The 27609-nt window shown below is 38.4% G+C and overlaps 1 protein-coding gene and 1 non-coding gene across 8 annotated transcripts in view; one reads left to right on the top strand and one right to left on the bottom strand.

Annotated features, from left to right (window-relative positions):
* The window catches only part of PCCA (propionyl-CoA carboxylase subunit alpha), a 402221-nt gene that overhangs the window by 63306 nt on the left and 311306 nt on the right, over positions 1–27609 (top strand). For all 7 annotated transcript variants that reach the window (XM_044913521.1, XM_044913520.1, XM_044913518.1 and 4 more), the window contains 2 exons: positions 3387–3500; positions 5310–5363. In XM_044913521.1, coding sequence (XP_044769456.1) covers positions 3387–3500; positions 5310–5363 — 168 coding nt within the window. The remainder of the gene's footprint in view (positions 1–3386; positions 3501–5309; positions 5364–27609) is intronic.
* LOC123324420 lies at positions 14492–14596 on the bottom strand. The gene has a single exon (XR_006539794.1). It is a non-coding gene; the product is annotated as a U6 spliceosomal RNA (small nuclear RNA).

Below are 27609 nucleotides of genomic sequence, written 5' to 3'. Positions count from 1 at the left end.
GTCTATATCCAAGTGTTTAAAGTCATTTAAAGAAAGTCAGTGAGGAACGTGATTTTTTTCAGTTCTGTCTGTTGAAAAACACTTTGTTAGATTATTATTTGGAAAATAAAAGGCTGGTTCAAGTAATTTTTTCTATTTAATAAAATTTAAAATCTAAAACAAAAATTTAAAGCTTGAGGAAATTAATCTTCAAAAACCTATTGGAAAAGCTTCTGAAGACTACTTCATACTTAAAATCTTTTTTCTTTTTGAAACTTGTAGCCAGCAATATCCTAGTTAATTGATTAGTTCAGTTTAAACTTTTCCATGATTGTTACATATTACTGAAGTATTAGAAAAAGGAATTTATATTTATATTTTTCAAGCCGCTCTTCAGAAGAACACCTACATGGCTTGAATGCAGTTGGTTTTGTATTAATAACCCAGTGAAATAACGTCAGGCATTTAGTACAATAATAACAACAAAATTGAAATTTGAGTTTCAAAAGTTTTAAAAATTTTTCTTTCCTGATTGACTCATAAGTAAGTATCTCTTTGGGAACTAAGGCAGCAGAGGATTCTAGTTTTTTTTTTTTTTTTTCTTTCAAATGGCTTTGCTCAGGATTTTTGCTAGTACTGACCCTGTGCTTTACTTTGGGTTTGTTAAGATGCTAGTATAGCTTCTACCCTAAAGAAAGGTTTGTTTCTGAGAAATAAAAGAAAGCAGTCCACCATTAGAAACAGCATGTTTTGCCTTTTCTTTGTAAAGCCCGTAAGCAGTTTTGACCTGCTTTTGACATTAATTTATTTGAATGTTTGTTTGAACAATATTGATCATCTGCTAAAATATGTTAGGCTCTGAGCTAGATTCTCAGTATGTTTACAGTTTGTGATAACAGGAAACGTGTCTATTAAGATGTTAGTTATAAAACAAAAGGATGCAAAATTATATATGCCGTATGGTTACAAAGTGTATTTAGAAAAGAAGACTAGTCAAGGGGCGCCTGGGTGGCTCAGCATGATCCCCGGGGTCCTGGGATCGAGCCCCGCATCGGGCTCCCTGCTTGGCAGGAAGCCTGCTTCTCCCTCTCCCACTCCCCCTGCTTGTGTTCCTGCTCTCGCTATCTCTCTCTCTGTCAAATAAATAAATGAAACCTTAAAAAAAAAATACTAGTCAAAATACTATTTAGATTCTCCTCTTACTTTTTGATGCAAGTTTATTACAGAAATTTTGGACATATAAATATACACACATATGTGTGTATGTGTCTTTTAATTTCTTCCCATACAACCTTCAGTTCCCATATGTATTGCTAAGATTGGAGAATTTTTAATTTGTGTTAGACTTTCACCTCAAAGACAATGGCTTAGGGGCGCCTGGGTGGCTCAGTCCTTTAAGCATCTGCCTTTGGCTCAGATCATGATCCCAGGGTCCTGGGATGGAGCCCCGCATTGGGCTCCCTGCTCAACGGGGAGCCTGCTTCTCCCTCTCCCTCTGCTGCTTTCCCTGCTTGTGCTCTCTCTCATTCTCTGTAAAATAAATAAAATCTTAAAAAAAAAAAAAGACAACGGCTTAACAATGAAAGTTATTAAATAAACTGCCATCCATGTGTATCTATGAGTTAATGAGCTTTTAACACATAACATTGTGCTGGGAGTGATTTAAAAAGGAATTTAACACCTAACCTCTGCCTTTCAGGACCTTCTAATCTGGTGGAGGAGAGTGTCTGAATTGTAACAGACAATCTATAATGCAGTCAGAATAACGTTGCTAGGCAGGATGCAATTAAATGCCAAAATTTGCACTAAGTACTATCAGAGTTCAGATTAAAGGAGATTCATCTGAAGCTGAAGTACCTGGGAAAGACCCAGTGGTAGAAGTGAAACTTGGGCATCTTTAATAGTAGGTAGTACTTGGAGGTGAATAAAATACACAGAATAAATGTGGATTTAACTTTACTTTATCCCCACCTGGCTAATGCATTCTTTTTAAAGGATTGCTCAGTGTTCAGTTTCTTTCTTATAGAAAGAAAACCACAGCCACAGTTACAGTAACAAAGTTGCACTGGGCAGGGCGCAGAAGAGGAGGAGCATTCTGGCCTGAGGGGAAGAACAACTTGAGATGGGGTGGGGTGGGGAAGGGGGGAGGGGGGGAAGCAAGGCAGAAATAACCACAAGGAGAGCCTTGCTTTGAACATGGGAATATTTAGGATCCCTTTGTGAGCCTGGCTGCTTTTCTTCGCAGGGGACATTATTAAAGATACTACAGAGTGTATATATTTGAGTATTTTCCATTAAAATATTGATGTGTAAATCTCTTGGGCATGATATAATTTTTTTACTTATTGGAAAGTATTGAATTGATAAAGATAACTCAGCTTTCTAAAAGATGACTTAATTGGTTTTATTTTTTATAGATGTCATTTAAAACAACGTGCTTCTTAAAAATTCATGGCTGAAGAATAGAACTTAGCAATATTCAAAAGTATTTTCCATCTTGGACTTTGGGCGGGGGGTGGGGTCATAAAAGTCCAGGTAGATGTAGGTGTTCTAATTTTTATGTCTGCCTTGTAAAATAAATTTAAATGGATTGGAAGTTCCTTAAACTGGAAAACTGTTAGGGAAAGCCATTTCAAAGATATATGAATCCTTTTATCATTTTAAAAGAATAGTTTCTTTCAGAAATAAGTTACTCTTTTCAGTAGTGAATGCCTCACCTCAAGCAAAAATATTGGTGTAAAAAGGTTGTACAGTGAGTAGTCTTAAAAATGGAGCATATATTTCTAAGTTTTGAGTAGACTTAGAATTAATGCATATATCAGCTCTTCTAGGAGTAAAGGTAAAAATGGATGAGGATCAAATGTGAGAGTATTTAAATGATTGTCAAGATTTTCTGGCTCGTTGATATTGAAGTCTTTAGTTCTGGACTTTAATTTGTGCCTGGTGCTGACCTGATGCTGTGCAGGGACACTCACTGCATCCCTTCATTCAGTTTCTCTAATTATCCCCACTTCCTGGGGAGCTTGCTTAGAACTGGGCATGAGTGCTTGTTAGGAAAATATTGGACTACTGGCTACATGTAACAGGGTAGTTTTTGATATAAGATTTATATGTAGATGAACTGAATAGGGGGCCAACGTTTGCAGGGGTTTTATTTAATCAAATTAGTAGGGAATATTATGGAAGTTCTCTGGCTAGACAATGATTAGGCTTGTAATAAATGAAAGTCATGGTTAATATAGTTCCTGAGCTGATATGTTACACTGTTCTTTTTTTAGTGCACTTTCAAAAAGACCTGACTACTTAAATAAGGGAAACAATCACATTTGCAATTTTGTGTGTATTCACGAATGATGGGAGTTCTTTTTGCTGGGAGCATCTGTTAATGCAGAGATTTGTCTCTTCAGGTTCATGTGAAAATGGCGGATGAGGCTGTCTGTGTTGGCCCAGCTCCCACCAGTAAAAGCTACCTCAACATGGATGCCATCATGGAAGCCATTAAGAAAACCAGGGCCCAAGCTGTGAGTCTGAATGAATCTATCTACTGCAGCTGTTTCATATATAGTGAGCAGAAAGCTAGAGTTTGTATTCAGAAAAAAAAAAAATAAATAAGAAAGAATGATTGAAAATGCTGTTGCTGTTAGTTCATGTCACATGAGTTAAATGTGGCCGAATTCGCTACTGGAAATCAAAGGCTTTGTAGCATCTGGCAGTGTTGGTCGCTGATCCTGCAGGTGGCTGTTGGATTCAGCTTTCACACCAGGGAGCAGTTTCAGTTCATTTCCAAATTTGTTAGGGGGGAAAAAAAAAAAAAGAAATCCCAATTAGTTTTGAGTATTAACCCTTTCAGTGCAATAAGAACGTTAAAAAAATCTGTTATAGGATCCAAAAGATTCTTGTTTAAATTGTTTTAATCATTTAAAAATTACGTATACCTGGTTATACTTCCAGAAATAAAAACTATGCAATTGATGATAATTTTAGTTTGATAATGTCAGTAGAATACACTTAACTTACAGGGAGAAATCAGTAATTCTTCCCATCTCCAATTCTGTTTGAATGGGGTGGAATCCAGGGAAGAATCTGGTTTCTGACATCAGGAATTGTGTTTTATTGGTGCTGTGTGTGTGTGTGTGTGTGTGTGTGTGTGTGTTATAGATCAGAGAACTAATTATATATAATGTTGCAAACTATGCAGAGTTATCTCTGAAATTGGATGGAAACAGCCAACACCAGCAATTAGCCTGGAGTACTTCAATTAGTGTTCACATGTCTTGTGAAAGAAATGTTTTAGTTAAGATACATGTTTAAATAAATAACTGAATTCATGAACCCATATTATAGATGTTTACAGTTTATTATCAGAGTTAATGAAGGTAAAACTCTTAGCTCTTTAACGATAGCTTGTCAGAATACAATCTTTTGTTAAATGTTTCTATAAAACGCAATTGGTGGAGTGAAACTCTTTACCTGTGATGCAGTTGTTTAAATTCTGTACCAGGTTCTTAAAACATTTAAAAATCTCAGATGTGTAGCTACTTCTAGATTATGATATTGGCTCCTTGCGAAATTTGGCTTTCCTTACAGTAGAATTGTTTTCCTGGAAATATGTTCAGTCTTGATTGATAATAGGCTAAATTTGTTTGAACAGGATGATAGAACTTAAATCATAGCAAATGGTTTGTGAGAGGATAGCATAAAGTGATTATGAATGGTTAAGTGGGCCAAGGAGGGAAAAAAGAGTACATGTTAGAAGAAAAAATTTCAGTGTATAAAGAAGAAGTAAAACCAGATTTCGACTTTAGTTTTGACCAACACTGCTCATTGGGTAGCTGAATGTATTCATGTGGTCAGGAATAAAATATGTTAGTTGGCTTAGCCAGATTTTTGGAAAGCAGCATTTCCCGGGACTCTAAAGAAAGGGGAATTAGGAGTTTTTCATCTATCTCACAAATGGTTTCTTTTAACCTTGTTCTTTGGCCCACTAACTATTAAAAAATTTGGCTTAGGGCCAAAATTAGCCTCAGAAAAAGTAGGGAGAGTTCAGGTTGTGTTGAAATAGAGTTCAGGTTGTGCTGAAATAGGTTGTGTTGTAGGTCAATGGTCCTGTTTACGGTTAGGACAAAGGTGGTGTGCTGTAAGTGAATATTAGGCAGTTTCTTGGAATTTGGGTCTGTACTCAGGAATGTGTGTTGCAACTGTCAGTATGTAGGAGAAGTAACCTGACTCCAGGCCCTTAAAATATAAACACATGAGTGCACTCTCTATGTTGCTTATAAAGGTTTTGTGATATGATAAAATTGAAAGTGTTTTTTGTTTTCATTTCTAAGGTACATCCAGGTTATGGATTTCTTTCAGAAAACAAAGAATTTGCCAAATGTCTGGTAAGTTAGTAATGAACCAGAATCTGTTAACTTATATTTCAGAAAGCAGTATAATGGTGTTACTTTTGTAACTGTGGGTAGTGATGAATTACAGATATTTTTAAAAAGATTTTATTTATTTATTTGAGAGAGAGAGAGAGAGAGAGAACACGAGCAAGGGGGTGTGTGGGGGGGGGCAGAGGGAGAGGGAGAAGCAGACTCTCTGCTGAGCAGGGAGCCTGACAAGATGCTGATCCCAGGACCCTGGGATCATGACCTGAGCTGAAGGCAGATGCTTAACCCACTGAGCCACCTAGGTGCCCCTGAATTACAGAATTTTAATTGACCTGTCAGTTCTTTGAAAATTATTTGTGAAAAGTGAAGAGTTTTTATTCTGTAACCTGGGTGTTGGTTTGAAGAATAAAAGTGGAAAAGTTATAAAATCATCTTTATATCTAATGAATGACACCAAGTTTGTTATATATTTTATGGACTTTTAAAAAATTCAGCTCTTTAGATTTGTAGCTACCTGTGTCAAGGAGTCCAGTGATTTATTTTATACAAGAGCATTATTTCTCTTTTCATTGCATATTGTGGCATTGAAGATCAAATCTTACTGCCTTTTCTATTTTGGGAAAAGATTTATGCATGATCTGAGTCTCAGATATTACCACCCTGATTGGGTGAATTGAACTGATTTCCCAGGTGTATTTATAACTACATTCAAGATGGTACTGAAACCTTAGTGTTCAGGTGCTAAAATAGGATTTTGAATGTTTCGAGAAGCCGATTATATCAGTTATCCCAGGTGTTATCTTAATTTATTATTCTAATGTGTTATACTTTGTTTCTGTGAAATGCTTGTGTTTTGTTCTTTCATGGATTCAGAATTATGAATGTAATTTTTTAGATATTTCCACTTAAAATCCATAAATTTAACTTGGACAGTTTTTAAGAACCAAGAGTTCTAGTTTAGAACGATCTATTTTAACCAGGTGGAAGATTAAAAACTAGGGCCTAAAGATGAAACTGAGGCCTACAGAAATTGTGATGTAAGGTGACATAGCTAATGGTAGTAAGTGTCTGGAGAGGGCAGATTGGGTGGAAGCAGCCCAAGGTCCAGATTTGCCAGGTTGTGTGTGGTATAATCGCACTTTCCCACTTATGTTCTTTTTCATTATCGTCTTGTTTGAAATTTTGGCTGTGTTCTGTCATTATGTCAGAAGGTGATTTGACTATAACACGTATGAATGTGCCTGTATAATATAAGGTACTGAATTTAAGTTGTATAGAGGAGGCGTCTCTAAACCATGGCCTGTGGCCCAAATGCAGCCTGCCGCCGGTTTTTGTAAGTTAAATTTTATTGGCACAAAGTCAAGCCCATGCATTTACATGTTGTCAGTGGCTCCTTTTGCTCTGTAACAGCAGAACTGTGTAGTTGTAACAGAGATCAGGTAACCTGCAAAGCCTAAAATATTTACTGCATGGCCCTTTGTAGTAGAAATTTGCCAATTCCTGGTATTAACTTCTCTGAGTCTAAGAGAAGTTAAATGACATGGCCATTATGTTCATTCATGCATTCATTTAGTCATTAAAAAGTGGTTGTTTGGTATCTATGTTTAAGGTATTTGAGAAGGGTATAAAAATGAATCAGATGTGTGTTCTGCTCATGAGGGGCTCACAGTAAGGTCAGATAATTCAAGTACACAAATGACTTCAATTCAGGGAAGAAAATATTACGAAGAAGTTCACATTTTCCTTAAATGAAGATTATTTCCATCAGGGGTTTCATGTTAAAAGAGTGCAGAATATATGAATGATTACCTTCCTTTCTCATGAATTTTCTTTCTGATCTCCTCTCCTCCATTTCCCTTTCTCAGAGCTATGCATCAGCCAAGCCAGAACACCGTGCTGTTCTCAAACGTGGCTGGTTCTTTTGTGTTCCATCCTTTTTGTGTTTCTTTGCCCAAGGGGCACACTTGTCCTCTCCCACATTTCTAACGATTGCCTCTCCTGAAAGGCACAGTTCACATGTTACTTCTACCAGAATAGTTTCCATATCCCTCTGGTGAGAAGTAATGTCTTTGCTCTGTTTTCTAGAGCATTTTTTTTTTAAGATTTCTTATTTGATATACTACTTTACATATTAGGTTAAAATTATTTCTGTATATTAATTTCCTCTTGAGATGAGACTTGGCCTTGTCAGTCTTTCTTTCCCTTTTGTTTTATAGTCTAATGATTTCAACATAGTGGATTCAATGAATGTTATGGAAAGATTAAATAATCATTAGATTAAGAATTATAAAACAACATGCAAGAAAACTTTCTCCTATCACAAAACGGACTGTTTTATAGCTAAAAAGCAGTATTGCTGTGTTTTGGCTCACTATGAAAATATGCAGCTAGTGATAACTAGCCTCTTGGTTTTTGTGCATCATGGCAAGATTCCTTTTGGGATATAATTTTCCTAGCATTAAAATCTTTTCCCATTGGAGTGTGCCATTTAAAATGCTCCTTTTGAAAAAAATAAATAAATGCTCCTTTTGGAATGTCTGGTTATAGGTGGTAAGTTCCATTAAAAAACAAAAAAAACAAAAGACAACAGCATTGAAATGAAATTGCCTACTGATTTTGTTAGGCCATATAAACATTGTGTGGTTGGTGACCAGCCATTGAAATTCAATAGTTACTATCACAAACTGAGTATATTCTTAGATATCTAATTTCCAATGTAGTGGTAGATGGATTACCATGTTCATAGATTATCATGTTGATGGTGATTACCATCATGATTACCATGTTGATGATGGTGACTTAGCAAGGAGGAAATGGATTTTTTTTTTAAAGTTGAATACTGTGGAGTTCCCTTTATTGTAATACCATATCCTATGTTTGAGATCTAATCAAATACGGAGATTTTTTTTTTCCATTTATTTTTAGTTCCTTTTTTTAAAAAAAGATTATTTTAGAGAAGAAAGAGAGGGGGAGAGAATCTTAAGCAGACTTCTCGCTGAGTGTGGAGCCCAACATGGGGCTCGATCTCACAACCCTGAGATCACGACCTGAGCCGAAGCCAAGAGTTGGCCACTTAACCAACCGACTGTGCCACCTAGGCACCCCAGTTCTGTTTTTTTTTTTTAAACTGCTATTCAAAGACCCGCATATTTATTTAGTTTGTAGAAAAACTAGTTGTGCTTTATGTAATACATTGTTGTTTTTAGTTAACAACTATGAATAATTTCTGGATTTTTTTTCCCCCTGAATTTTTGCTATATATTTGCATTAGAAAGTATACAATAGGGGCACCTGGGTGGCTCAGTAGGTTAAGTGTCTGCCTTCGGCTCAGGTCATGATCCCAGGGTCCTGGGATCGAGTCCCACATCAGGCTCCCTGCTCTGCAGGGAGCCTGCATCTCCCTCTCCTCCCCACTTGTGTGCTCTTTCTAGCTATCTTTCTCTCTCTCAAATAAATAAATAAATAAATAAAAATCTTTAAAAAAAAAAGTATACAATAAACCAAATATAAAAGCATACTAAAGTTTATAAGTTTTCTTTACAAGACTAATTCTTTTTTTTTTTTTTTTTTTTTTTTAAAGATTGTATATTTTTATTTGACAGAGAGACATGCAGCGAGAGAGGGAACACAAGCAGGGGGAGAGGGAGAGGGAGAAGCAGGCTTCCTGCCGAGCAGGGAGCCTGATGCAGGGTTCGATCCCAGGACCCCGGGATCATGACCTGAGCCGAAGGCAGACGCTTAACGACTGAGCCACCCAGGCGCCCCCGCCTTTGTTTTAAGTAACAGCCTTCACTTGGGGCTCTGTGTGGGGAGTGTATTTGTGGGTGAAAGTGGTAACTGTTCTTTATCCTTAATTTACATGCAATGGGATCAGATTACACAGAGTCTGTACTATACCTGATTTCAACATCATACCTTGTTTTTGCTTAAATCATGGAAAAGACAAAGCTACAAATAACCCTCGTGAAGAAATTTAAGTAATTTTAATGTGCTGAGCCAACAGATTTTTATTTGCAGACTGTTTTTCATTCTGTATTTCCTCTCTGGGTTCCTTGTATTCTGAGCAGTAAAAGCAGAGTGTTAGGAGGCTATGAGGACTGTTAGAATGAAGAAAAGAAATTCCAAGAGCTTTGGAGAGTAAAATTACCTGTTCCTGGAAAGGGGAGGTATTGGTTTAAGGAGATTTCTTAGTGTTCCTAGTTACTTTTCTAGCTTACACACACACACACACACACATTTTCATACTATTTTATGTTTAAGTGATGCACAGCATTATAAGTTATAGTAATTAGCTGTATGAGAAATTTGTTTCATTAAATAACTTGTGTTTCATGTTTGGGTCTTACTCATGTATTTAAAAGATATGTGTGTATATGCATATAGATGGTGAGTTCTATCCACAGTGCTCAGCATTGAGGGTATAGAGGAGGACTATAGCAAGCATGTTAGGTTTGATGATTGTATTCTTTTATCTCCTTTCACTGGACACTTTTAAACAGGATAAGGAATATAACAGTAATGAGGTGTGATTTTTCTATCCATTGGATTAACCAAAAATTAAAAAAAATAGCTGTAACATCCAGTGTAGGCACGTATACAGGAAAGTTGTCTTGTTCTTGGGAGTGTAAATTATTTTAGGGTTTTTTTTTTGTGGGGGGAGTGGTGTGCCAGAAATTTGCTGGTATCTATCAAAATTTAAAATGTATATGTTCTTTGATTTGACAGTTGCAGCCTTATAAATTTCACCTACAAAGATAAACTTTTTTTTTTCCCCCAAAGATTTCATTTATTTATTTGACAGAGACAGTGAGAGAGGGAACACAAGCAGGGGGAGTGGGGGAGGGAGAAGCAGGCTTCCCGCCGAGCAGGGAGCCCGATGCGGGGCTCGATCCCAGGACCCTGGGATCATGACCTGAGCCGAAGGCAGACGCATAACGACTGAGCCCAGGTGCCCCTAATCTGATAGTTTTCATGTGTATTTTCTGAGTTTAGATTTTTTTTCTGTTGAGATTAATAGTTTGGTAGGATTATACTGCTATATACATGTGCATAATACTGTAGTTTACCAACTACTTTGACACATGATTGCTTTCTTCCATGCAACCGCTGAAGCTGGTTATTATTAACTCTGTATAACAAAAGGAAAACAGTGACTCAGGTGCAGTGACCTACCAGTAGTCACAATCTGCTAGTAACAGTCAGGCCTTGACCCAGGTTGGCTGACTTTTGGGTACAGAGAATTTGGGGGAAAAACAAAACACTGTATTCTAATTGGCAAAGTTGGAAAGAGAGAACGTTCAAGGAGAAGGCAAAAAAGACCAAAGTAACTGTAGCCAACTTGGCCAAAGCCCATAGAAACCTTAGAAACCATAGAAACCCACTTTGTTATCATATAGGCAGCAGGTGATCAGATTGTAGGAAAATGACTGTGGCGTGGGTACAAACTGGAAGACGGCATTTTGCTAGGTTGTTTCTCGTCAGTTATGACGTTGTAATCCATAGTGTGTTATTAAAGTATGTTGTAGGTGGTTCATAACTAATACTAAAATTCAAGTTAGCAAGTTGGCCAGTGGTTTCATTTAACAGTATTTTTGTTAAGATAGTGTAAAGTAAATTTAAAGGGATTCATATGATACCCTATTCACTTGTAGTTGTAAAAACTTTTTTTTTTTTGAGTAGGCGAATGAAGGAGAGGCTTAGACCTTGCAAATCCAGAATTGTATATAACTCTGATTTTTATCTGTGTGGGCTGTGATCTTGGTAATTCACAGAAGTGTTTTGTGCATGACTGTTGAAATTGATTTATATTATGGCTTAAGAATGTTGAGAGGGGTGCCTGGGTGGCTCAGTCGTTAAGCGTCTGCCTTCGGCTCAGGTCATGATCCCGGGGTCGTGGGATCGAGCCCTGCATCGGGCTCTCTGCTGGGTGGGAAGCCTGCTTCTCCTTTTCCCACTCCCCCTGCTTGTGTTCCCTCTCTCGCTGTGTCTCTCTCTGTCAAATAAATAAAATCTTTAAAAAAAAAAAAAAAAAAGAATGTTGAGAAATAGGGGGTGCCTGGGTGGCTTAGTTGATAAAGCATCTGACTCTTGCTTTTGGTTTAGGTCATGATCTCTGGCTTGTGAGGTTGAGCCCTGTCCCTAGCTCCCAGCTGGGCATGGAGCCTGCTTAAGATTCTCTCTCTCTCTCCCCCTCTCCCTTTGCCACTGCCACCACCTTACCCCCTCCCCCGCACGCTTTGTTTCTCTCTCTTAAGGAAAAAAAAAAGTTGAGAAATGTTACTAATATATTTTGTAGATACAGTTTTAACTACATATGTTTTCTTTTTCTTTTTTTTTTTTTTAAGATTTTATTTATTTATTTGAGAGAGAGAGAGAATGAGAGAGAGCACATGAGAGGGGGGAGGGTCAGAGGGAGAAGCAGACCCCTTGCCGAACAGGGAGCCTGATGCGGGACTCGATCCCGGGACTCCAGGATCATGACCTGAGCCGAAGGCAGTCGCTTTAACCAACTGAGCCACCCAGGCGCCCCATATGTTTTCTTAACATTAGTAGAATTCACGTTTTGGACACAGATCTCTGGTTTTATTATGTTAAAATTAAAAATTTTCAAGAATGTAAAATCTTAAATTTAAGTCACGTGTATGTTGAAAGAGAAGGTTTCCTTCATCTGTGCAACTCTGACCTCAAACCCCATTTAATTCCCTGGAGGCTACCACTGTACCACTGCAACCATATTTTTATCCATCTGGAGTGAGTGTGTGTGTTAGAATTTTGCTATTGATTTGTAATGTAGGATACTCTTATTTGCCGAAGTAGGGTTTTGTTTATAAGAAAACAAGTGGCACAGAATATTTCTTGCCTTCCCCCAGGCTCTTAAAAATAGGTATGGAATGCCAACCTTCAGATATCACTAGCACCGTTCTTACTTTATCTTCCTGACGATCTGTGACGTATTATCATCATCCTTGGTTTTAAGAAGAGAGAATAATCTCAGAAATAAAGGCTTTACCCAGTGTCACATAGCTAGTAAATGAGAGTGTAGTTTCGAACAAAAGTTAGAAATTCCCAACTCAGTAAATGTTCCAAACTGCTTCAAAGATGAATTGAACCTAGACCAAATTGTTAGTGTTTTCTGTTTTGGTTTTTGAAATGATAGCTTTGGCGGGTACCTATTTTTGCTTTTGGAGGCTTTTATCTTTTTGCTATTGGTGTGCCATTTTTAAGGTCTAAAAACAATTATCTTTGTTTTTCTGATCTTTTGATCTTGGACACCAATCAGAGTAACTGTCTTCACTTGGATTTGCTGTGAGTGAGCTGGTAGAGCTGTACAGTAGACATGGATACCTTTACTGCTCTGTGATATACTTATGTTGAATTAATCTGGTCTCTGTGGATTTGGAGGAGAAAGTTCAGTGACTCTTTCCTTCTGACAGTTTATAATATATTTGTAATTGTGACTCTTAAATGTCATGTTCAGCAGAATTTATGAAAACCTCTGCAAGTAATTTCATAAAACTGTTAACAGAATGTCCTCTGAAATGTTTGAGAACACGTTTCTTTTCCTGGATGTTGGATTAGAGGTTAGCTTCTAGAATATTTGTTTAAGAATTTGAAGATGATGTTGAGTAGAAATGCTCTAACATGGGTAACTTGAGAAGGAGAAATTTCCCTTTATTTTTAGTGAGTTTTTTAAGGGTGTAGACAAGGCAGTACATTGAGGATTGAGGGTTTGGTGACTTCAGTAGGAAGGTTAAGAATCTGGGATTTAACTAAAAAAAAAAAAAAAAAAAAAAAAATCTGTGATTTGATGAGATTGGGGTTTCGTACCCTATCCTTAAAGTTAAAATAGCTTGGATTTGTACTCAGGCTTTCCTTCTGTCCCTCCTTACTGTCCCCTTGCACTTACTAGCACAGTCTGGAATCAGAGTTAGAATTCTCGCTCTGCCATTTTGTAGCTGTATGATCTTGGACAAGTTGCGTAATGTTAACTCTAAAGACTCTCAAGTGTCTTATGCTTACAGTGTGCACAATATGCACTTTTCCAACTGATTGTTCATATTGAAAACATGTCTTTTGTAGCCAGCATGTAGGTGGGTTGTACTTTTTAAATCATTCTCATGATCTGTATCTTTAATTGTAGTGTTTGTTATGTTTTTTGGTTTGCCTTCTTTTCTTTAATAACAGCTTTACTGAGATAAAGTTCCCATGTTCTAATAGTCACCCTTTTGTGACAAGCAGTTCAGTGCTTTTTAGTACTGTCGTGGATTTGTGTACCCTCACCAATATGCAATTTCAGTAAGATCTGTTAACGTTTAATATATTAGTGATGTGACTGGATTTGTGGCTACCGTTCTATTTTCCTGTCTTACTTGGATTATCTTAATTTTTGGAATTCCATTTAAATTTATCTATGAAGACCTTTTCCAGTTTTTAGTGTTTTTTCTAGGTATTGCAGTATACATCCTTAATTTATATGGTCTATTTAGAGTTAATATTACACCATTTTAGGGGCGCCTGGGTGGCTCAGTCGGTTAAGCGGCTGCCTTCGGCTCAGGTCATGATCCCAGGGTCCTGGGATCGAGCCCCGCGTGGGGCTCCCTGCTCGGCGGAGAGCCTGCTTCTCCCTCTCCCTCTGCCTGCCTCTCTGCCTACTTATTCTCTCTCTCTGTCAAATAAATAAGTAAAATCTTAAAAAAAATATATACCATTTTAGGCAAAATGTAGAAATGTTAAAATTGTATAGTCCCCTTCCCCTCTCTTTCCATCAGCATTCTCTGTTACCATTGTCATGTGTATTTCTTTCTTTCTTTTTTTTTTCCATTTTCACATTTAATTTAATTTTATTTTTTTAATTCTTATGTTAATCCCCATACTGTCATGTGTATTTCATCTGCATATATTATACATTCCACGGGAAAATGTCATAATTTTTACTTTAAACATGTTTAAGGGGAGTTAGGACATTTCCTTCCTTAATGACTCAAATATCAGTCCCTTGAAATTAAGATCGATTTTCATTTTGCTCTATTTTCAGGGTACCTTGAAGAAATTATGATTTATTTTTGTCTTTTATTATATACATATTTAATGTGGTATATCATATATAACATAGAATTACCTGTTTCACCATTTAAAAAAATTTGGAATGCTTTATGAATTTGCATGTCATCCTTGTGCAGGGGCCATGCTAATAATCTTCTCTATCCTCCCAATTTTAGTATATGTGGGGCCCTTTTCACCATTTAAAAAAAATTTGAGGAGCACCTGGGTGGCTCAGTCGGTTAAGCATCTGCCTTCGGCTCAGGTCACGATCCCGGGGTCCTGGGATCGAGTCCCGCGTCCGGCTCCCTGCTCAGCACGGAGCCTGCTTCTCGACCTCTGCCTCTGCCTCTCACCCCTCTGCGCTCTCCCTCCCCGCTCTATCTCAAATAAATAAATAAAAATCTTTAAAAAAAAATCTAAAACACTTTTGAGAGAGGGTGAGTGAGTGCCTTAACGGCGGCCTGGCGGGGGAGGGAGGAACAGAAGGAGAGAGAGCATCCCAAGCTGCTCCCTGCTCTGAGCGTGGAGCCCGAAGCAGGGCTTGATCCCAGGACCCTGAGATCATGACCCGAGCCCAGGTCACTAGTCAGACACTCAACTGACTGAGCCACCCAGGTGCACCCCTTTTCACCATTTTTAAGTGTACAATTCAGTGGCATTGGGTACATTTATAGTGTGCGGCTGTCTCTGCTATTCATGTCTAGAGATGTTTCATCATCCCAAACTGAAACTTTGCACCCATTAAACAGTAACTCTCTGTCACTGCCACCCATACCCCTGGTAAGGTGTGTTTTACTTTCTGTCTTTATGAATTTGCCTATTCTAGGTAACTCTTATAAATGGGATCATAGAATATTTTACCTTTTGTGTCTGGCTTATTTGAGCATAATGTCCTCAAGCTTCATCCATGTTGTAGTGTATGTCAAAATCTCATTGCTTTCTAAGTCTGATAAAATCCATGGTATGGCTGTATCACATTTTTATCTGCCATCTGTTTGATTGTCACCCCATTTGTACATGAGTAGAAGGCAGAAATAATGCTTTTTAATTCTTTTGTATCACTGAAGCTTTCAGTAGATGCTTGTTAACTATTCAGTAGGTGAGAGAAGTTGCTGAATTAAAACTTGGAATTCTGGAAATAAATATAGAAAGTGCACATTGAGAAACTTCCCTGTGTTTTTAGGTTGCAGTGCTATTTTTAATTTATAGTAACTTTGTGATCTCTTAAGGTTGAATTTCATCTATTTATTTGTGTATAACATCTAAACTTAGAATTCAGTAGGAAGGATTTTTGTTGTTGTTCTAGTGAAAGTAATAGATTGAAGATTTTGTCAGATTAAATGAAGTACATTAATTATCACTGTTACATATAGTTAGTCATTCTTATTGCCTCAGATACATTCTAAAATTAAACTTCTAAGTGCATCCTTTCTAAAATGGGCAAAGAAGCAGAAATAATGAGATGATTGCTGGGGTTTTGTTTTTGGACTGGACCTTATCTAAAGATACTGTTATAGCGTTCCTGAGGTACCATATTGAAGCACAGTATGTGATATGCTAATTTGCCAACCAAAGAGTATTCTGTTCTTGTGGATGCACAGTTCCCAACATACTTATGGCATATTTGTTTGAATCCTGTGTATATTTTCTTAGCTTTTTATTTAGTTCTTCACATACTCATTGTTTGGTTCTGAGCTCCCCAAATTTGAGAAATGCTGTGCCAAAAGGTAACTGGGTGGCCTTTTTAGAGAAGGTAGTACCCAAAAATCTCTCTGAATGGGTGACCTTTAAGCTGAGATGCCATGGGAGAAGAGCATTCTAGTCAAAGAGCAAGATTTCTTTTACTACTCTTCCCCTCCCTGCTTTGGCATTCTTTTCTGGCCTTATAATTACGTGTCATGTCAAGGACCTTTACTTATTCATCTCTGAATTCCTGTTTACCACTTTACTTACTAGTCGTAAATAATTCTTTGCCAATTTTAATGGAATTGTTTATATATATTTCCATATATGAGAGAAACTTTTGGAAAGAGGCTTAATCTCCTTGCTGCTCACATCGAGCTCATTTGAAATACAGTTTTACTTTTAGAAATAACAAATATTTATTAGGGTCTATTTCCTAGTTTACATGAAAAAAATCTTATATTGGATATCTGTATATGACTGTAGGTATAATACGGTTTTGTCTTCTGTACATATTAATGGTAAGTTAGTTTTGCAGTCTTTATGCTTTGGAGTTATAACTTGGGCCTATATTTATCAGTGAAGTATATACAGACTGCCTGTGGTTTTTATAATCATTCCTGCTATAACTATTGTTTATCACACCATTTAAAAGCAAAAGCTATTTATTTTTAAAGATTTATTTATTTTTTTAGAGAGCGAGCTAGTGCGAGCATGAACTGGGGTGCGGGTAGAGGGAGAGAGAGAAACTCAAGCAGACTCCCCACTGAGTGTGGAACCCAATGCGGGGCTTGATCTCTTGACCCTGAGATCATGACCTGAGCAGAAACCAAGAATTAGACGCCTGACCGCCTGAGCCACGTAGGTTCCCCAAAGCGAAAGCAATTTTAAAAGTGAATAGTAGAGAAAGATGAAAGGAAATAAGGAATCTAGGTAAAGTAAGAGTATAGGGAACAAGATTGATTGTGACCACGATACAAATGGATGAGATTTCTACCAGTGGATGAAATTTCTGCCTTTAGCAGGTTGTTAACTTGTTTTGAGTAGTTATTGTGTGCCAGGTGCGATGCCAAGCACTCTACATGTACTAGCTCCATTTGCTTTTTATTTTTAAAATTTTAAATTAAAAAAATTTTTTCTTTTTTCCTTTAGAGAGGGAGGCTGGGAGGGGCAGAGGGAGAGGGAGCGTCTTAAGTACGCTCCACACCGAGCGTGGAGCTGGACGCAGGGCTTGATCTTACAATCCTGAGATCATAACGAGCTGAAATCGAGAGTCAGATGCTTAATGGACTGAGCCACCTAGGCGCCCCTCCATTTTCTTTGTGTACCTGCCCTGCAGGTGGATAGTTCTGTTTTCACTTTATAGATGTAAGAAGTAAAAGGAAGGTGTGTGTAAGCAAGTTCAAGGTCAGACAGCTATTAGTGCCGGGGCAAAGACTGGAATGCAGGCTTACCTACACTCCTGTAGCTGCCTAACTACTACTGGCCTATGCTCCCTCTGAAGGAGAGATTCTACAACTTGTTGCAGAACAAAACAAAATAAAACCTTAAATTGTTTTCAACTTTTTTCCTCACCCATCATTATTTTTTCCCCTGTAAGGCTATAATTCTATAATTATAACAAGTTAAGCCTCTTGGTATCTTTAGCTTGTAGAACATTTTCAGACCTCAAGGGACTCTCTAAAGAGTTGTCTGTAAAAGTTCAGGTTTCTTGGGGCTCCTGGGTGGCTCAGTGGGTTAAGCGTCTGCCTTCGGCTCAGGTCATGATCCCAGGGTCCTGGGATGGAGCCCTGCATCGGGCTCCCTGCTCGGCGGGAAGCCTGCTTCTCCCTCTGCCTGCCGCTCCCCCTGCTTGTGCTCTCGCTCGCTCGCTTGCTCTCTCAAATAAATAAATAGAATCTTCGGGAAAAAAAAAGTTCAGGTTTCTTCCCTAAAAGCCAGAATTGGGAAAAAGAAGCAGATGAAACAAGCAGACAAGCACAGAGCAGAAGAAAGAGAGCAGTGGAAGGCAGTAATGGCGGTTTGTGGTAGAGTCTGCAGTGTTGTGGTCGCTCTGGCTGCAGGCTGTGGCAGCTACAGCAGTGCCAGCAACACACATTGTGGGGGACGCACCTTCCAGATGCCTTGGCCAGGGTAGTTTCAATGAGTGGGGTGTGGGGGCAGTAGTAGCCTGAACAGGATTTGGTAGAGGTTAAAAACAGTAGTCGGGCTGATGAGCTGCAGATGTTAAAATATATGAACTAAGGAGTAAGAAGAGCTAGAAGATAAAACATTTCTCTGGGGTGCCAGAAAAGTGACCAGGAATGCAGACATTCATATTCTTTTTTTTTTTTTTAAAGATTTTATTTTTAAGTAATCTCTTCACCCAGTGTGGGGCTTGAACTCACAACCCCAAGATCAAGAGTTGTATGCTCTACCAACTGAGCTAGCCAGTGACCCCTAAAGCAATATTTTTTATTTTTAAATTAAAAAAAATTTTTTTTAAGACTTTATTTGATAGAGAGAGAGACAGCGAGAGCAGGAACACAAGCAGGGGGAGTGGGAGAGGGAGAAGCAGGTGCTCCGCTGAGCAGAGAGCCTGATGCGGGGCTCGATCCCAGGACCCTGGGATCATGACCTGAGCTGAAGGCAGACGCTTAACGACTGAGCCACCCAGGCGCCCGACATTCATATTCTTTAGAAGGTGGACAAATGTATTTATCCCCTGTGCAAATTACTTGGATCAGTTTACATTTTCTTTAAAATAAAAGAAAAAAGGGTGCCTGGGTGGCTCAGTTGGTTGAGCGACTGCCTTCGGCTCAGGTCATGATCCTGGAGTCCCGGGATCGAGTCCCGCCTCGGGCTCCCTGCTCGGCGGGGAGTCTGCTTCTCCCTCTGACCCTCCCCCCTCTCATGTGCTCTCTCTCTCTCTCATTCTCGCTCTCTCAAATAAATAAATAAGATCTTTAAAAAAAAGAAATCTATGGGCACCTGGGTGGCTCAGTCGGTTAAGCGACTGCCTTCGGCTCAGGTCATGATCCTGGAGTCCCGGGATCGAGTCCCGCATCGGGCTCCCTGCTCGGCGGGGGGTCTGCTTCTCCCTCTGACCCTCCCCCCTCTCATACTCTCTCATTCTCTCTCTCTCAAATAAATAAATAAAATCTTTAAAAAAAAAAAGAAAAGAAAAGAAAGTCAAAGCTGCTGGACTTATGATGCATAGGCAGGTATGCTTCTGAGTAAGAGAAGACCTTGCTAAATGGGACTCTTGATAGCAGGAGGGGGCAGTATTTGGGTTCCTAGTGAACTAATGATTCTGTTTTTTGGGGGATTGTCAAATAATATGAAAAGTGTTTCCTATGTGTTTTTTTCTCACTCTTTATATGCTCTTGTGATATCATTACCTCTAATTTATACATGAAGGAACTGAATCAAATAAAATAATTTTGCTGGGACGCCTGGGTGGCTCAGTCGGTTAAGGACTCTTGGTTTCGACTCAGGTCATGATCTCAGGGTGGTGAGATAGAGCCCTACCTCGGGCTCTGTACTGAGTGGGGAGTCTGCTTGAGATTCTCTCTCTCTCTCAAAATTAAAAAACAAACAAACCAAAATTTCCTAATCACATACTAGTAGGTGATCAGTTCTTTTGATTGAAGTCTGTTCTTTCAAACCCTGAGGGTCGTAAAAAGCTGGTTTAACTGCACAGATTGTATGGAAAACTAAAATTTAGTCAAAAAAATATTTTTTTAGTGTGTGTGCTATTTATTGTGATTAATTTTGGGGTGGGGCTTTAAGCATCTGGCATGCTTTTTAGGTCATCAGAGAAAGATAAAATTATATTCCAACGTTAATATTACAAGTGCTTACTTACTGTATTCTTTAGAAAAATGTCACACAGTAACTCAAAATAGCAAATTAACGTGTTAATGATACCTTCATTCCATCGCCCCTTATTTTGAAATTTTAATTATTTTTTTTAAGTAAGCTCTATGTCCAACATGGGGCTTGAACTCAAGAGCCTAAGATCAAGAGCGGCCACCTCCTACTGACTTAGCCAGCCTGGTGCCCCTGAAAACCATAATTTATTTCAAAAGTTAATAATAGATACTAGATGTCTGTTCACATTTCATTTTAGGTTTTTCTATTATAAATTGCAGATGATATTATGGTGAACAGGCTAATATTTTGAGCACCAATAAATGAGGCCTTGCTCATGTATAGCAAATATTTTGTTTATTTTGAGACCTAAATCATTAGTTTATAGGATAATTTTTTTCTTGACAAGCTTCTAAACTTTTCAGAGTCTTGCCGAGTCCCTGGTGAGCTTTAGATCACTAAGTCCCAATTTGTTGACTGACTAGTGAAGAAACCAATAATTTAGTATGTTGTTGATTTTTCTTTTTCTTTCTTTTCTTTTTAGATAACCAGAGATCTTATTTTCATTCTTAGGAAATTGAAGTCAGGATGGCTTTGAAACAGGTTGCACAAATCTTAACCAAAGCTGACCACGTTGACAATCATGTTTTGCACAATATTTTTACTTGAGGAAGGGTAGACATTTCGCGTTTGTCTTAGCTTTTCGGTCCCTGAGGTATTAAAAGTAGTGACAGGGCTGCTCTGTTACTGTTCTGCAGCTAGCTCCTTTAATTGATGTTGAATTGTGGCTTTCCCTGCGCATAGGGTTAAGTAAAAGGGCTGCAGTCATCCAGTGAGCATTTTCCTTTAATGTGCTCATTAGTGGTGGCAAGTCCAGGTTTCAGCACATGCCAGTAATTTACATTTCATTGCTGAGTGGCTGCCCTTGTTCAAGAGTTGTTTCTAAGCCCGATGAATATATATTGGGAATAAACAGAGTAGAAGAATTGAAAGCCAAATACCCTGCCAGGCCTTTCAGTTGGTTCTGAAGCTTCCAGTGGATCTCTGATTAGCAATGCATGAAGCAGGATGAAAAATGCAAAGATGAGGCCTACAGAAGTTGTTCCAGGTAGACTATCCCCTTAAATCCCCTTTTTGTGACCACCTTTCCATTTCCTCTTCCCCAGATTCTTCACTCAAGGCAGACTTTCTGTTAAAGTAAAAATACTCTGTTAGACCTAGGAAGTGAACAGAGAATCAACCTGGTTCCTTTACCCCTTCTAACTATTAAGGGAAGTCTGATTGTTATGCAATGAATCCACAGAAGCAAAGGGCTTGATCGGCTTTACAGCTCCTAGGGACCCCATTATTGTGATTGGGATCTTTGTGGTGATTCCTTCTGGGATTCATTTTTCCCTCTTTGCCTGATTGGTACCAGCTTGTTCTGGCTTTTGAACGCTTGCATAGATCATTAAAGGGTAATCTGTGGAGGCTGTGGTCAGTGTTCCTGGACATAGGGACAGACTCCGTGTTAATGTTGTCTTTGAAATTGGGGTGTTGGGGAAGATCCACAAGATTTCTTTTGGAGAAAAATTTGATATATTATAATAAAGCATTTTTAGAACTCAGCATTTTATTACAAGTTACTTCGTGCATAGAGGAAACACTAGCCTGGCTATCTTTAGGAGATTAAAAATGTGCTGCTAATTCTTTTTACGTTTTAAGTTTACTTTCATATACATTGAAATCTGAGTTGTAAGAATGTAGGTATTAATATTGCCAGTTGGGTGTGTTTCATGATCTGGCATCCGTTTATCTACTTACTTTTTTTTTTTTTTTTTTTAAGATTTTATTTATTTATTTGAGACAGAGAGAATGAGAGAGAGAGAGCACATGAGAGGGGGGAGGGTCAGAGGGAGAAGCAGGCTCCCTGCCGAGCAGGGAGCCCGATGCGGGACTCGATCCAGGGACTCCAGGATCATGACCTGAGCCGAAGGCAGTCGCTTAACCAACTGAGCCACCCAGGCGCCCTCTACTTACTTTTTTTTGTGCTGCTTTCCAAAACATTGAATTTAAGAAGTTTTGTTCACCATTCATGGTTAGAATCAAAAGTGAATGAATTTATGACTGACTACAGTATTAAAAGACATTGAAAAACATGAGTACTCAAAGTCAGATGATTATTATTTTATGGTAAATTCAAGTTGGATGTGATTGAGCTTTTGAATCATTTAAGCATGAAGGTGTGTTAACCACAGTTTATTAAATCTTTTCGTTTTCATTAGCTCGAGTTTTAAGAGAGGAGCAACATGGTTTTGAAATTTTTTATATGTATGAAGGTCAAGATGAGAATCTTGAGAAGAGTAATTTAGTAATGTTCTAATCAGTACTTGAAGCCTTTGTAAAAATGTAACAATAAATGTACTTCTAGAGGACTACTTGAAACTATTCTTTCTGGGTGCCTGCCAGATCAAACCCCATGGGATTAAGTTTTGGAAAATCACTTGCAAATTTGTGGGGGTGTCAGTGACTTTGAGTATTTAACTGTCTAAATTGTCATCTACGTGTGTTCTGTCTGTGCATTGGGTAAAAAAAATTAGAAGTTTGTCAGCCAGTTAGAATTAAAGGTGACATCTGCTCTTAATTGGTGTTTTATTTTCTTCCAAGTCAGGAAAAATTCAGTAAGACATGAATTATCAAATTTTGCAATGCCAAGCAACTTGTCAAGTGACAGTAAGCACTACCTTGAGCACTGGTACAGATGGGAAGTGTTAAAATGTTGATTAATCGTCCCAGTTCTGATTATGGTTTTAGAAGGCTAAAGCCTGTGTAACCATTGCCAGCTTTCTAGTATCAGAATAGCATTCATTTGTTAATTTTGTAGGCTTTTTTCAATTACTAGCAAATTGCCTCTCGTATAATGAGCATTTGAATAGTTTTAGTGATACTTGGTTAGTAGACTTAGGGTCAGATAAAGAAATGTAGAATTCCTCTGTTTCCCAGGTCCATTATTTATTTAGTAAACACCTTAGTTCCATTCTTTTTAGTAAAAAAAAAAAAAAAAAAACTGAAAAAAATCTAAAAGTGAGCTTTAAGATGCTATTCTTTTACACACACCCATGATGTGTTGAGAAGGGTGTATCTGTTTGAATCTTGGCAAAGGAAGCCTTGCCTGGCCCCCTGTTGAAAAAGAAAATCGATTATTTCTGTTTTTACCATTTCCAAGCCATTTTAAGATATAAAACATAAATCAGTTCCTTCAAGAAGAGCATGTAAAAAATAGCTCAAGACTTAAGACATTCTCAGAGCTTAAAAAAAAAAAAAAGTCCCAAGGAAATATTCCCATCATACTGATTACATTTTAATTTTTTTGTTACTGAAAATTTGAGCATGGTACTAAGTGGTCTCTTTATGTATAAAGTGTGTCTTTAAAAATTTCACTGTGAAGGAGATACTCTTTTCCTGCTAATTGTTAAATAAAAGTAGAGATTCTCCTTTCCCTATTTGAATAGATCTGCATTGTAGAGGTAGAATTCTGTTTTACAAGTGGTTGGTACTTGAAGCAACATTTCTTAGATTAGGTTCTTAATATTACCAGACTTCAGTTGCATTCAGGTCTTGTTTTTTTGTTGTCCACTTCTGAATATCTGATAAATGTTTTATGTAGTAATACGTTCTTCCTACCAGAAAACATTGGGTTACTTAATTTGATTCATAAAATTTTCCTGTTCAGTTACTTGGATACTGTGTAGATTTTATTTCAACTTAAAAAGTAGACAAGAGGGCGCCTGGGTGGCTCAGTTGGTTAAGCGACTGCCTTCGGCTCAGGTCATGATCCTGGAGTCCCGGGATCGAGTCCCGCATCGGTCTCCCTGCTCAGCAGGGAGTCTGCTTCTCCCTCTCCCGCTCCCCCCTCTTGTGCTCTTTCTCTCTCTCTCTCTCTCTCTCTCTCTCTCAAATAAATAAATAAAATCTTTAAAAAAAAAATAAAAGAGCTGACATTTCAGCTGAATATTTTAAAAAAAAAAGTAGACAAGATGCTTATGTAAATTCACTTAATAATTTTACATATAGTTGATAAGTAGCATCTTAAACCCAGGAGCCAAGTTTAGCAGTTCTAACATATTTTTAGAAAATAGTAGAGAAATAGAAAATTTAGATTTTCTAGCTTAACTATACAAAACATTTTGGTGCCTGATAACTTCAGGATTCATTGCCCCTGTACATTTTTCAAGTTACTTGCTTTTCAATGCATAAGGCTTTAATTTACTGCCTACTGACACCCCCCAGATGGTGTTTTTCAGAGTTTTGAGAGTGGACTACTATAGCTGCCCTTATAAGCGCTGGTTTGGGTTGCTGGCACAGACTCTCCTAAGATGCCCCAGATCTAGAAGGAGGATGGGAGGTTCTGGCAACATCTACCGGGCAAATGTTTTTAGATACATTTTTTTAGGTACAGAATTACTGTTTTCTACAGTATTTTTTGCTTCTTTGAATCCTGTTTTAATGCCTATTTATTTTAAGAAGTAACTTAGACACAAGATTTAACAGCTTTTTTTTTTTTCCCCCCACTGTTAACTTAGATTTTTGTCTGTAAGGTCTTTTTCTTTACCTTGAATTTTACAGAATAATAATAAAGTTAAATATTTGTATCCTGAAGTAATAAATTGCTTCTGTAAATAACTGATTTTTAAAAGTCGAATTTATATGCTGATAAAAACTCCTGTTTTATTTTTTTAAATTTAAATTTTGTTAGTTAACATGTAGTGCAGTATTGGTTTCTGGAGTAGAATTCAGTGATTCATCCAGTACATGCAACACCCAGTGCTCATCACAACAAGGGCTCTCCTTAATACCCATCACCCATCTAGCCCATCCCCTACCCACCAAAAACTGTTGAATAACATCTCATGTGCATTCTTTTAGAGATGCTCAATGACTTTCGTGTTCTCCTTTTATGCTTGCTGTGTTTTTAAGGAAAAAGAGAAAGTTTGATTATATGTATTTTACTGAAAAGAAGACTAAAACCTATAGCTGGTATTTGAATTGGGGCAATAATTTACTTTTTTGGCCCCGAATGCTCTCATGGTCTTTTAGGAAACTGAGAATCCTGATAGACTTGGCTGGTTAATCATTTCTGTGTTTTCAGTTCAGTTTGGTTACTAATATTTGACTTGTTCTTGCTTCTCTTTGCCTGTAGCATGCGGTTCCTATTTAGATTACCAAGCTTTCTTTATCATGTGATCCTGTCACTCTCTTGACGGTTGATGGGATCAGGGATTAGTGTCTGACCCAAAGGCTGTGCTCTATAGAGGGGTCATAGTTTAGGGGGTGTGTGTCGGGGGTGGGGTAGGGGTGGGCGTGGATGTGGATATGTATGTGGTGGGGGTCATGGGTGGGGGTGGGGTGCAGAGAAGGTTGTGACACTTGAACTGAACTAACAAAGATGAGAAGGAGCAGGCAGCATGTGAAGATCCAGGGCAAGCCCTCTCCACACAGAGGGAATGGCAGGTGTAAGTGTCCTGAGGCAGGAATGAGATGAGCGTGTGGCTTGAGAGAAAGAAGCTGGTGTGGTAGGAGAATAATGAATGAGGAAGCATGTGGTAGAGGTTGGAAAGGTAGGCTCAGGGCAGATCAGTTGGGCCATCATCACAAGCTGGGATTTTCATCCGTGTGGCATTAGGAAGCCACTGGGGGGAATTAAAGCATGTGATGACATAATGTGATGTACTCTTTTATTACTGTAAGAAGAGTGCATATCAAATTGAAGAATAATGTGATTAACAGTTATGATAATGAGTAGAAGAAATTTAAATTCCGTACTGAATATAACAAACAGTGTTGTAGAAGTAGGTAAAGTCTCATACCTGCCCACCTTCAGATGCTCTCAGGACACAGCTGTGTGAAATCAAAGCTATCTTCTAATTTATACTTTGCAAATCATGGACTTTTCAGTAAGCCACACCCTTACCATCAAAGGTTCATCTAATACCAAGAATCACTCATCTTCCCACAATGGTTTATTTCCCCAAGTCCAGATTATTCAGTCTTGAAAAACACTCCAGTTAGACAGCTCTTGGGAACATTTGACCTTCAAGTCCCAAGAGCACTTAGCGGCTAGGTGTGGGTACAAGGGAATATATGGCATTCCAGTTTAAGGTGGCCGCTTGAAGTTCTGTATCCTTTGATAGCTTCCCGCCAGTGTTAATTACTGATCTGCTTTGGTTTTCTGTCTGGCTAGCAGGTGATCATTATCCCACACAGACACACTTAAATAAATGCTTGTATATGTCAGGTGTGCACGTGCGCAGGCACTCTCCCATTGTAGTGGACAGTTAGCTTGTCCAACGCCTTTTCTCCCATGCGTGATTTAGTTAAGCCAGTTATGATCACCTTATCTTCCCTGACAATTACTGATTTAGGGATGAGTCAGTGAAGGCTTAAGCCAGTTTGGGGCAATGAAGCATGAGAAGCTTTTTTTGAGATTCGTTAGGAGAGAAACCTGCTCATTCTAAGCTTTAGCACCAATGTGCCTCTCTCTTCCCCCCCCTCCCCCTTTCTCCTCTCACACATTTTGTGAAGAAGAGAAAGCTTGGTGCTGCTGACAGCCATTTTTGTGACCATGAGGATAGCTAGCAGAATGGGGGTTAGATCCAAGAGAATGGCAGAGAAATCAAGAACTGTAAGATGTACTTTTAGAAGGATTTCTGTCCAAAAGGTTGGTGGGGGTGTATGTTGGGTGAGGGGAGAGTAGGGATGTTTATGCTAGACACTGAGGAACTAAGTTAAAAAATAGAGTACAGAACTTGCTTTTCGAGGAAACTTATTTATGAGTATTGGCTTTTGATTGAAGACTTTTTTGCATTGGATTTAGGGACTGAAAAAATACTCTGTTATTAATATTTAGTGAAAATTGGAAAAAACCAGAGGTTAAAGAATTTTAACCCTTCCTTATTAGGAAACCAGTCTCAGGACTGTGAGTTGCTTTAATAATGTTGCCAGGCAGCCAGAACTATCTGCATATCATACATGGGTGTGTTGAGAGATCCAAGAGTTAGAAGATAGGTAGGCTTGAGGAAAGTATTAGAAACAGACTAGCCAGCTGTTAGCTTTTGTTTCTCTGCTTTTGCTTCTTTCTTTAAAATCTTTCTGCATGCCTGTCTACTTTCATCTTCTGCTTCTCTGCTTGCATGGCCCAGTGGAACATGCCAAAAATCATAGCTCCTGAGCTTAGGTGTTTTAGGTCTTGCATCCTGAAAAGAGGAAAACTGCATTTTTCTTTCTTTCCTTATTCCTAGGAAAGGGACTATGATGGATGTAATTTGGGTTAGCTGCTTTTTGCGCCAGTCGTCTGTGTTCAGGGGCAAGATCATATAATTCAAAAGGGCTGCAGTTCAGGGGTCTTCTGCCGTGGTTGGGAAAAGGACAGTTCAGGGAAGTTCTGAGCTGGGTAAGTCTGCCACAAAATGTTTGTTGTTACCCCCTAATTATAGGGCAGTGTGATAATTTCAGCCATCAAAGCATATCTAGTGTAGGTGCTGCATGGAAGTAGTAGTTAATTCTGGTAGGTTTGGGATTGGGATAGCTGGAGAGAACATTGTCAAACTTTATATAAGGGTTGTGCGTGCGCGTGCGCGTGCGCGTGCGCGCGTGTGTGTGTAAGGATTAGTGAAGAAGAGTATTTTGTATTTGTATA

Source organism: Neomonachus schauinslandi, chromosome 3, assembly GCF_002201575.2.
Source record: "Neomonachus schauinslandi chromosome 3, ASM220157v2, whole genome shotgun sequence".
NCBI lineage: Eukaryota > Metazoa > Chordata > Mammalia > Carnivora > Phocidae > Neomonachus > Neomonachus schauinslandi.
The sequence above is the reverse complement of the archived record's forward strand: the minus strand, read 5'-3'. Positions and strand labels throughout refer to the sequence as shown.